Source organism: Heterodontus francisci, chromosome 13 (assembly GCF_036365525.1).
Source record: "Heterodontus francisci isolate sHetFra1 chromosome 13, sHetFra1.hap1, whole genome shotgun sequence".
NCBI lineage: Eukaryota > Metazoa > Chordata > Chondrichthyes > Heterodontiformes > Heterodontidae > Heterodontus > Heterodontus francisci.
The window spans coordinates 27,166,305-27,177,995 of NC_090383.1; the positions used below are offsets into that span (position 1 = coordinate 27,166,305).

The window sequence follows — 11,691 nt, forward strand, 5'->3', positions numbered from 1 at the left end:
CTTACCCATGTTTGACCTGATGCCATGAGACTTCATGGGGTCCGGAGTCAATATTGAGGACTCCCAGAGCAACTCCCTCCTGACTATATACCGCTGTACCCGCCACTTCTGCTGGGTCAGTCCTGTCGGTGGGACAGGACATACCCAGGGATGGTGATGGCAGTGTCTGGGACATTGTCTGCAAGGTATGATTCTGTGAGTATGACTATGTCAGGCTGTTGCTTGACTAGTCTGTGGGACAGCTCTCCCAATTTTGGCACAAGCCCCCAGATGTTAGTAAGGAGGCCTTTGCAGGGTCGACAGGGCTGGGTTTGCCGTTTGCCATTGTCGTTTCCGGTGCCTAGGTCGATGTCGGGTGGTCTGTCCGGTTTCATTCCTATTGATATTCTTCCTAAAGTTCTTTTTCTTAAAAACCTTTATTTCCCCAAAAGCAACAGTGATTTTGTTTTGAGGGAACAGGGATGGAGAAATGAATCAGTCCCTTCTTTCATTTCTACAAATTCAACTGCAATTCACTGTTAAACATCTTTATCCAGAGTGCAGTGAGAATGTGAAACCTGTTACCACAAAGAGTAGTTAAGGCCCCCGGGCCGCCCCTCATTGCAGGTAACGAGGGGGCTCGGGAGTGCAGAGCGCTCCCAGCCAAGCGGGTATCATTGGACCCAGGCCCGAAACCCTCCTCAGGAGCCAGTCCCGCACAACCCGAGCCACCTCTCAGGGGCGGCGCAGTGGTTAGCACCACAGCCTCACAGCTCCAGCGACCCGGGTTCAATTCTGGGTACTGCCTTTGTGGAGTTTGCAAGTTCTCCCTGTGTCTGCGTGGGTTTCCTCCGGGTGCTCCGGTTTCCTCCCACCTGCCAAAGACTTGCAGGTTGATAGGTTAATTGGCCATTATAAATTGCCCCTAGTATAGGTAGGTGGTAGGGAAATATAGGGACAGGTGGGGATGTGGTAGGAATATGGGATTAGTGTAGGATTAGTATAAAATGGGTGGTTGATGGTCGGCACAGACTCGGTGGGCCGAAGGGCCTGTTTCAGTGCTGTATCTCTAAATGCCCTCTGTGCCATTCCAATCGGCGTGGAGGGGTTTCCTGTATGGGCTACTCCTGCACACATTCCACTTCGTCAGCCGGCCAGACACGCCCTGGCAGTCCGTGTTGCCATTTGGCGGCGAGCGTAAACCCCGGTGGAGGTCTCTCTACGCGGGAGTCTTCCCCCTTTACATCGGGGATTTGGGGTGGAGGGTGTTGCACAGGGCAGTCCTGTGCAATAGACTTTTAGGTAGGTTCACGGACTCCCAGGCCGCCTGTAATTTCTGCGGCCTGAACAAGTCCGTGTTCCACGCATGTATGGTGTGTACGAGGTTGCAGCCCCTGTTTGAGTATTTGAAGGGGCTGCTCCTCAGGTTTTAGTTGCACTTCAGCCCAACGCTCCTGATCTTTGGGCACCCAGTGCAGAGAGGTGTGGGCCGGGAGGAGGATCTCCTCGTTGGTCTGCTCCTGGGCCTGGCCAAGGTGGCAATGCACAGGTCCAGGCTGCGGGCCGTCAGGGGGTCCATCCTCCCTGATTGCCTGCCCCTCTTCCGAGGTTACGTTCGCGCCCGGGTGTCCCTGGAGAAGGAGCATGCGGTGTCCACCGGTACGCTTGAGGCCTTCTGCGACCGGTGGGCACCGCAGGGACTGGAGTGCATAATTCACGCCGAGAATGGCATTTTAATTTGAGTTTTGTTTTATTTATCTTTTTTTTTAATAACGTTATTTTTATAAAATGTGTATAAAGGGGGCCTGGAAAATAAAGGCCCCCTTGACATAAAAAAAACGGGGTTAGATACAGAGTAAAGCTCCCTCTACACTGTCCCCATCAAAAAGAAAAAGAAAAAAAGAGTAGTTGAGGCGAATAGCGTCGATGGATTTAAGGGGACGCTACATAAACACATGAGGGAGAATAGAAAGATATGCTGATAGGGTTAAATGAAAAGAGGTGGGAGGAGACTTGTGTGCAGCATAAACACGGCATCGACCGGTTGGGCTGAATGGCTCATTTCTGTGCTGCACCTTCACTGTAATTCTATGTAATATCACATGCCTGTTTAATTGTTTTATTTCTTGTTGTTCAATGGCTTATACATTTGGTAGTTTTCCACTTTGAATAATCAGTTCTCTTTTTCCTCCTGTAAATAGCAGCTCCCAAAGCACAGAGCTGTGAGTCCCAAGCAGACTTTTCCTCACAGGCTCCAATTTTGATGGCTCTGAACAATTTGGATGAATTAAAAGATTTACCTGATTGTTTTGAAAGTTCTTTGTTTTGCCACTTGCTCCCGAGCTTTCCACCCAGCCAAACACAGAGATTAACCACTGCGTGTTCAAGCAGCTGACTTCATTTGTTTTTTTTATAAAAACGTTGTGTCAGTATTTGCTGGCTTAATGTGATCATGAATTTCATTGTGATGGCTTGTGCTTCAAGTTGTCACATGACCGACCTCAATGGTAAGGATCACACTTTATAATTGATTGAGTCATGCATACTTGGGTTGAGTTTGAGATTGCTTTCAAAATTGCTTTTCAGAAAGCCATTCGTAAGTAATAAAAATATATGGGTGGGGAGGTGTAATTATAGTATTACAAGCTCACATAAGCAGTCTCTATGCTAAATGTAGAAATGCAAAATAAAGGGGAAATATATATATATAAGGACTGAGTGTTTGACTTTATAATGAGAACTAAATTAGGTCTGCAAGGCATTGTCCAGTTAACACTGACCTTGAACCCTGCTTTAGCTGAAGCCCAGACATGGCCTTGACTCATTCTGTGCAATGCTGTAATTACACCTATCTGCCAGTTTTTAAAAAATTCTTTCTTGAGATGTGGGCGTCACTGACAAGGCCAGCATTTGTTGCCCATCCCTAATTACCCTTGACAACTGAGTGACTTGCGAGGTCATGTCAGAGGGCAAGCACATTGCTGCAAGTCTGGAGTCACATGTAGGCCAGACCAGGTAAGGACAGCAGATTTCCTTCCCTAAAGGACATTAGTGAACCAGATGGGGCATAGCGCTTCTGTTTGCATCTCCTAGTTCAGTGGTTCTCAAACATTTCTGGTTGAAGGACCCCTTTTCAAATGGATTAGTAATCACGCGCACCCACCCCCCCCATCTAAATTCTAATACTATATAATACTCATGAAAATGCTGCACACACAGAGTGCTTTAATAATGCTTTTAAGTAAACAGGTATTTACTTAAAGATATGTACTTACAGATGTAGCGATCTCCGTGCCGCTCTCTGTGCTCCTCCATGTAGGCTCCCACTCTATGCTGCACATGTGGCAGCCACACTCTGTTCTCACTTCTCGGCTCCCATCAAGCCTGCCTCTGTCCGCCCACGTAAGCACTTTTACATTATTTCACAGACCACTTGGAAAGTCCATGGATCCCCAGGGGTCCACAGACCCCAGACCCTATTGTCCTAGCTCCTCAGCCAGTGCTGCAGAGAAGCTGCAACCAACCAGGCCTCACAAATTCCCTTAGATTTTGCTAATTAATTATTAAGAATATAAAATAAAAGCATGATGAAAAAAGACAGAGTTTATGATGTTAAAATATTGACTGAATTGCGATTGTGCACCCAGGTAGGGTAACTAGAGAAAGGATTGGCCCACTCAAGGACAAAGGAGGAAAATTATGCGTGGAGTCAGAGAAAATGGGTGAGATTCTAAACGAGTACTTTGCATCGGTATTCACCGAGGAGAGGGACATGACTGATGTTGAGGTTAGGGATAGATGTTTGATTACTCTAGGTCAAGTTGGCATAAGGAGGGAGGAAGTGTTGGGTATTCTAAAAGGCATTAAGGTGGACAAGTCCCCAGGTCCGGATGAGATCTATCCCAGGTTACTGAGGGAAGCGAGAGAGGAAATAGCTGGGGCCTTAACAGATATCTTTGCAGCATCCTTAAACACGGGTGAGGTCCCGGAGGACTGGAGAATTGCTAATGTTGTCCCCTTGTTTAAGAAGGGTAGCAGGGATAATCCATGTAATTATAGACCGGTAAGCCTGACATCAGTGGTAGGGAAGCTGCTGGGAAGATACTGAGGGATAGGATCTACTCCCATTTGGAAGAAAATGGGCTTATCAGTGATAGGCAACATGGTTTTGTGCAGGGAAGGTCATGTCTTACCAACTTAATAGAATTCTTTGAGGAAGTGACAGAGTTGATTGATGAGGGAAGGGCTGTAGATGTCATATACATGGACTTCAGTAAGGCGTTTGATAACGTTCCCAAGGTAGGTTGATGGAGAAAGTGAAGTCGCATGGGGTCCAGGGTGTACTAGCTAGATGGATAAAGAACTGGCTGGGCAACAGGAGACAGAGAGTAGCAGTGGAAGGGAGTTTCTCAAAATGGAGACGTGTGACCAGTGGTGTTCCACAGGGATCCGTGCTGGGACCACTATTGTTTGTGATATACATAAATGATTTGGAGGAAAGTATAGGTGGTCTGATTAGCAAGTTTGCAGATGACACTAAGATTGGTGGAGTAGCAGATAGTGAAGGGGACTGTCAGAGAATACAGCAGAATATAGATAGATTGGAGAGTTGGGCAGAGAAATGGCAGATGGAGTTCAATCCGGGCAAATGCGAGGTGACGCATTTTGGAAGATCCAATTCAAGAGTGAACTATACAGTAAATGGAAAAGTCCTGGGGAAAATTGATGTTCAGAGAGATTTGGGTGTTCAGGTTCATTGTTCCCTGAAGGTGGCAACACAGGTCAATAGAGTGGTCAAGAAGGCATACGGCATGCTTTCCTTCATCGGACGGGGTATTGAGTACAAGAGTTGGCAGGTCATGTTACAGTTGTATAAGACTTTGGTTCGGCCACATTTGGAATACTGCGTGCAGTTCTGGTCGCCACATTACCAAAAGGATGTAGATGCTTTGGAGAGGGTGCAGAGTAGGTTCACCAGGATGTTGCCTGGTATGGAGGGCGCTAGCTATGAAGAGAGGTTGAGTAGATTAGGATTATTTTCATTAGTTTAGGGGGGATATGCGTGGAAAGTTCTTTACGCAGAGGGTGGTGGGTGCCTGGAACATGTTGCCAGCGGAGGTGGTAGACGCGGGCACGATAGCGTCTTTTAAGATGTATCTAGACAGATACATGAATGGGCAGGAAGCAAAGAGATACAGACCCTTAGAAAATAGGCGACAGGTTTAGATAGAGGATCTGGATCGGCGCAGGCTTGGAGGGCCGAAGGGCCTGTTCCTGTGCTGTAATTTTCTTTGTTCTTTGTAATATTACCCACCATCTAACCCTGCTTTACCCGAATATTACTGTTGGACTTGATTACCCATATTCAATGCCACATGAGATTCATTAGTAATTATAAATGTTAAGACATGCTCAAAAGCTATCATTATTTTGGCTTGGCATCAAATTTTGTTTGATAATGCTCCTATGAAGCAGCCGGGGACATCTACTATGTTAAAGATGCTGTGTAAAAGCAAGTCATTGTGGCTAATCTACTAACTAAAGTGTGATTCTGCAATTCGGCAATGTCTGCATATGAGGGACTTCAGTTATGTGGAGAGACTAGAGAAACTGGGATTGTTCTCTTGAGAGCAGAGAAGGCTAAGGGAGATTTAATAGAGATGTTCAAAATTATGAGGGGGTTCAGTAGAGTAGATAGGAGAAACTGTTTCCACTGGCAAGTAGGTCGGTAACCAAAGGACACAGATTTAAGATAATTCGCAAAAGAACCACAGAGCAGATGAGAATTTCTTTTTAAGCAGCAAGTTGTTATGATCTGGAATGAACTTCACTGTCATTGGATCAAAATCCTTGACTCCCTCCCTAACAGCACTGTAGGTGTATCCGGATCAGATGGACCGAAGCAGTTCAAGAAGACAGCTCACCACCACCTTCTCAAGGGCAATTAGGGATGGGCAACAAATGTTGGCCTTGTCAGCAACCCCATATCCCATGAAACTATTAATACTAAAGGATAGGAAGCTTAGCACTGATTTAAACTCATTTTGTTTTCTCTGGGCCACAGAATAACTAAATCTAGAGATGCTAATGCCAGTGTCGCAACAGAGTGAATTGCGATAGTGATGGCTTGATTAAATCCAGATGAGAAGTATTGCCTGTTAATCTGATGAAGTCTTCTGCCATTGTTCAGTCCTATTGGAATGGGACATCACCTTGATTAAGTCACCAGTGTGACAGATGAGTGCACAAGAAAAGATTTGATTGTTTACTTAGTTATTGTTTTATAATTTTCCCTTCACCCTAACAGACCATTCATTGTCCCAAAGGATTGGGCTGGAAATCTTCTCTAACACAATGCCACTCCATCCTTGTCACAAGGATGCACTCAGGAACAGCCTAGAAAAAAAAAGAACTTGCATTTATATATCGCTTTTCATGATCACTGGACATCTCTCAGTGCTTTAGAACCAATGATGTATTTTTGAAGTGTAGTCACTGTTGTAATGTAGGAAACGTGGCAGCCAATTTGTGCACAGCAAGCTCCCACAAACAGCAATGTGATAATGACCAGAAAATCTGTTTTGTGATGTTGATTGAGGGATAAAGATTGGCTCCTGATCTTCTTTGAAATAGTGCCATGGGATCTTTTACATCCACCTGAGATGGCAGAAGGGGTCTTAGTTTAATGTCTCATCTGAAAGAGTAACCAATGTGTTAATTTTCCCTCCAGCTGTACCAGCCTCCACGCAGTGGCAGGGTTGAAGATCAGAACCTCACTGTCCAGAGAATCAAAGGCTTGAACTGGTGAGCTGCCACTTATGCTGTCAGCTGCAACTCAATGGGTAACACTTTCACCTCTAAATCAAAAGATTGTGGGTTCCCAAATTCAACTCCAGAGACTTGAGCACAAAATCTAGGTTGATATTCCAATGGAGTTCTGAGGGTGATATCTTTCAAATGGGATGTTAAACTAAGGCTCTGCCCTCTCAGGTGAGCAACAAAGATCCAAGGTACTGTATGACACAAAAGCAGGAGTGTTTTCCCCAGCATCCTGCCTAATATTTATCCCTCAATCATAGAATTACATAGAATGTACAGCAACAAAACAGGACATTTGGCCCAACCAGTCCATGCTAACATTTATGTTTCATTCAAACCTCTTCCCATCTTTTCTCATCTAACTCGATCAGTATAACCCTCTAATCCCCTCACCCTCATATACTTATAAAGCTTGCCCTTGACTATGCCTGTGGGGGTTTGTTAGCTCACTTGGCTAGACAGCAAGCATGTGATGCAAAAAGATGCCAACAGCATAGGCTCAATCCCTATATTGGCTATGGTAGTTCATGGAGGCCAACCTCCTCACCTTGCCCCAAGATTGTGTTTGATGACCCTCAAGCTCTACATTATCAGCTATCTCTTTAATGGGGAGAGGTGCCTATGGGTTTTTGGTTCTATAGCTAGAACAACATAAATACACCTGTGCCATTCACCTCAGCTACTTCCTGTGATAACAAGTTTTACATTCTCACCACTCTCTGGGTAAAGCAGTTTCTTCTGAATTCCTTATTTGATTTCTTGATGACTATTTTATTTTGATGGCCTCTAGTTTTTCTCTTGCCCCGTGGAAACACTCTTTCCGTGGTTACTCGATCAAACCTTTCAGAATTTTAATAATTTTTATTAGGTCACTCTTTAGCCTTCTCTTTTCAAGAGGAAAAGAAAAAAGAGACTCTGTTCATCCTTTCCTGATAGCTTTACCCTCACAGTTCTGGTATCATCCTGGTCAATCAGTTTTGCACCCTCTCCAGTGTCTTTATATTCTTTCTACAATATAGTGACTAGAACTGCACATAGTTCTCCAAGTGTGGTCTAACTAAGGTTCAATACAAGTTTAGCATAATTTCTCTACTTTTCAGTTCTATCCCTCTAGAAATAGAAATCCCTCTAATGTTATGGCCTTGTTAACCCATGGTGCAACATTTAGTGATTAGTGTATTGTACTCCGAAATCCCTTTGCTCCTGTAACCTATTTAGATTCTTTGTGACCTCTTTATTTTTCTTACCAAAATGTAATACCTCACACCTATCTATGTTGAAATTCATTTGCTCATTCTTCTAGTTTATTAATGTCTTATTGTCATTTGTTGCAGTCCCTCACAGTGTTGACTATTCCCCCCTCTGCCCACCCAATTTGGTGTCATGCACAAATTTAGAAATTGTCTTTTTGATTTCAAAGTCTAAATCATCAATAGAAACCTGAGCAACTGTGGTCCCAGCACTGATCCTTGTCGTACCCCATTTCCCACCTTTTGCCTCTCTGAAGGCCTACATTTTGCTTTCTGTCTTGAACCTCTTCAAAAACTTCATTGAGTTTGGTCACGCAAGACTTTCCCTTTTGAAATCCATGTCGACTATTATTATATTTTTGGTTTCTAGATGTCTTCTATTTTCCCCCCAAAATGGGGATTCTATTATGTTCCCACGACTGGTCTATAGTTCCACGGACATGTTCCCTTCTTAAATATAGGCATAGCATTAGCTATCTGCCAGTCCTCTGACAGTACACCCTTTTCTAATGAATTATTAAATATGTGTGATAGTGCCTCTGCTATCTCTTCCCTAGATTCTTTTAAAATGCAATTCACCCAGACCAGGGGTTTTATCCTCTTTGAGTTTATTAGTTTATTTAATAGTTTTCCTCTTGTTGTTTTAAAAGTTGTTATATAATTTCTAATCTCACCTTCTGATGTCATGTCCAGCTGATCTGACTCCCTGGTAAACACTGAAGTGAAATAATTATTTAATATTTCTGTTATTTCACTATCACTGCCTGTGTCCATCCTTTAGGAGCCCTATTCCCATCCTGACTTTTCTTTTTATTTATGTGTCTGTAGAATATTTTACCATATCGTTTTATATTCTGTGATAATTTAATTTCATAGATTCTCTTTGCCTTTCTAAATGTTTTTGTCTTTATTCATCCATGGTGTCCTATTAGTGTTTAGTTTGTTCTTATTTTTTAGTGGAATACATCATCCCTGCCATCTTTATGAATAGAATAGTAGAGTACAAAAGCACCTTTATAAAATCTTTATAAAACACTGGTTAAGCCTCAATTAGAGTATTGTGTCCAATTCTGCGCACCACACTTTAGGAAGGATGTGAATGCATTAGAGAGGGTGCAGAAAAGATTTACAAAAATGGTTCCAGGGATGAGGGACTTCAGTTACATGGATAGATTGGAGAAGCTGGGGCTGTTCTCCTTAGGGAAGAGAAGGTTGAGAGGAGATTTGATAGAAATGTTCAAAATCATGAGGGACCTCAACAGAGCAAATAGGGAAAAACTGTTCCCATTGATGGAAGGGTCAACAACCAGAGGACACTGATTTAAGGTGAATGGCAAAAGAACCAAAGGCGACATCAGGAAAAACTTTTTTACACAGCTAGTGGTTAGGTTCTGGATTGCACTGCCTGAGAGTGTGGCAGAGGCATAGTTAATCGTGGCTTTCAAAAGGGGAACAGACAACATCTTTTGTATGCAGGATTGAGAGTCCTTGATGGTTTATTGTCTGCCTGGTGCCACGGCGGGTGACATCTCAAACCAGCTTGAAAGGATATTAAAGAGAGAGAAGGAGGATCCAGTTGTTGTGATCCATGTTATGAACATAAGAAATAGGTGCAGGGATAGATCATACAGCTCCTCGAGCCTGATCTGCCATTCAATATCATCATGGTTCATCTTTTGCCTCAACTCCTCTTTCCTGCGCACTCCCCATATTCCTTGATTCCCTGAGAGATCAAAAATCTGTCTCTCTCAGCTTTAATTATACACAACAATGAAGCATCCACAACCCTCTGGGCAGAGAATTCCAAAGATTCACAACCCTCTGAGTGAAGAAATTTCTCCTCATCTCAATTCTAAATCATCGAACCCTTATCCTGAGACTGTGCCCCCATGTTTTAGATTCCCCAGCCTGGGAAAACAATCTCTCAGTATCTGCCCTGTCAAGCCCCTTCAGAATCTTGTATGTTTCAGTGAAATCACCTTTCATTCTTCTAAACTCCCAGAGAATATGGGCCAATTCACTCAGCCTCTCATCATAGGACAACCCTCATCCCAGAAACCAATCTAGTGAACCTTTGCTGCAGTTATCACCCTCATTAGCAAGATATTCAAAGCCATCTTGGAGCATTCACTAGTGGAGACCTACCTCCAGGAGATAAACATTGAAACAAAAGATGTAAGAGAGATTTGGGATTCTTGGAATTTGGATCTCATTAAAGTTAAAAAAAGGAATACTAAAAGAACCATGTGGCAGTCTTCCCAAGCTGTGTGAACTTGGAGTTTTTGTTACACACAGCAGACAAGATTTGGGAGCTAACCAGTGCAGGACCCCGGTGGGGCTGTCTCTCTCTCTTTCTCTCCAGGTGACATTGCAAGTTTTGAAACCTGTCTGCGATTGCGAAACATCCAAGTCTACCATTGCTACAGACAGAGACCCCTGGGGGGAGAAAGCCACCTACATCACTGTCTCCAAGAAAACCCTGAGCCAGGTGGACCAGCTGCAAGTGCACTTCTACCAACCAGAGCTTTCAGAACCACAAATTAAGCCAGAAGACAACTGAATTACCAAACCCCACCGACTATACATTATTTTTATTTGTTCTGGACTCTAATCCAATCAGACTCGTCTTCATCACTCTGTGACCTATTTGTGTGTGTGTGTGATTCTCATTTGTGCTTGTGTGTGAAAATCGGAGCATAGTTTATTATTTTCATTTAGATTGGGATTTGATTTTAAGTACAATAAACTAACCTCTTTCTTGTTTAAACTCAAGAAAACCTGTCCGATTGGTTCTTTTATGATAATAGCACATACAGTATTAAACACTCACTGAATTGGTAATCACATCCACTGTTTAAAAAGGAATAAACCCTGTTGCGGTCAAACAAGGAGAGGGACAAGAGCCAGTGGCACAAGGTGACCAGCACTTTACATGTGAGCAGGAGGAGGAGATGGAGGCAAAGGCAGCAGCGAGCAGTCCCCCTCGAAGCTCCAGCCATCCTCAGTGGGTGGAGATGCAGAGCCTCAGGGGTTGCACACAAGGCCAGTCTTTCTGGAGCAACAACAAGAGATGTGTTCCCAAGTGTTGGAGTTCCCTAAGGCAATACAGAGTCTTGGGCAGAAAATGGAGGAGTCCATTCATGAGATGTGTTCTGCTATGTTTCAGGCATATGAGCACATGAGCTCATCCATTGAAAAAGTGGCCTACCTCACGGAGAGTCATGGGCAGCATCACAATGAGTGGATTCAGGAACATTGCATTGAAATGCAGAGACTGTATGCCACATTCTGTAGCATTGACTGGTCAGTTGCCCTGATGGCACAAAGATTCACGTCAGGCTATCAGATGTGCCCCAGCTGCTGGTTCCCTCGGATTTGCTGCATGCAATGAAAGGGCTGGGGCAGGGGTGATGGTAAGGGGCCCACCACCGCCCCCCCCCCCATGGCCGCTAGACATCTATGCTCTGTGACTGAGGCTGCTGTTGCATTGATGCAGATGAGGCAGTCTGTGGTAGTGCTCCCACTGGCACCGCAAAGCCGAGGACAGGTGCCACGGGCATCTCAGCTGCACAAGCAAGCAGCCTGCCTTCACTTCTGCCTCAGCCACAGGGGCAGCACCCCTTAGGAACGGCTGCAGACCGAC

General features: G+C 44.2%; 1 protein-coding gene across 12 annotated transcripts in view; it reads left to right on the forward strand.

Moving 5' to 3' along the window:
* The window catches only part of mgme1 (mitochondrial genome maintenance exonuclease 1), a 103,432-nt gene extending 92,639 nt beyond the window's left edge, over positions 1 to 10,793 (forward strand). For 10 of the 12 annotated variants that reach the window (XM_068044577.1, XM_068044573.1, XM_068044574.1 and 7 more), the window contains 2 exons: positions 6,710 to 6,783; positions 10,374 to 10,793. In XM_068044577.1, the coding sequence (XP_067900678.1) occupies positions 6,710 to 6,783; positions 10,374 to 10,608 (309 nt within the window). In that variant the 3' untranslated portion in view covers positions 10,609 to 10,793. The remainder of the gene's footprint in view (positions 1 to 6,709; positions 6,784 to 10,373) is intronic. The other 2 variants (XM_068044585.1, XM_068044583.1) reach the window with 2 other exon arrangements.
* The last annotated feature ends 898 nt before the right edge of the window (positions 10,794 to 11,691 follow it).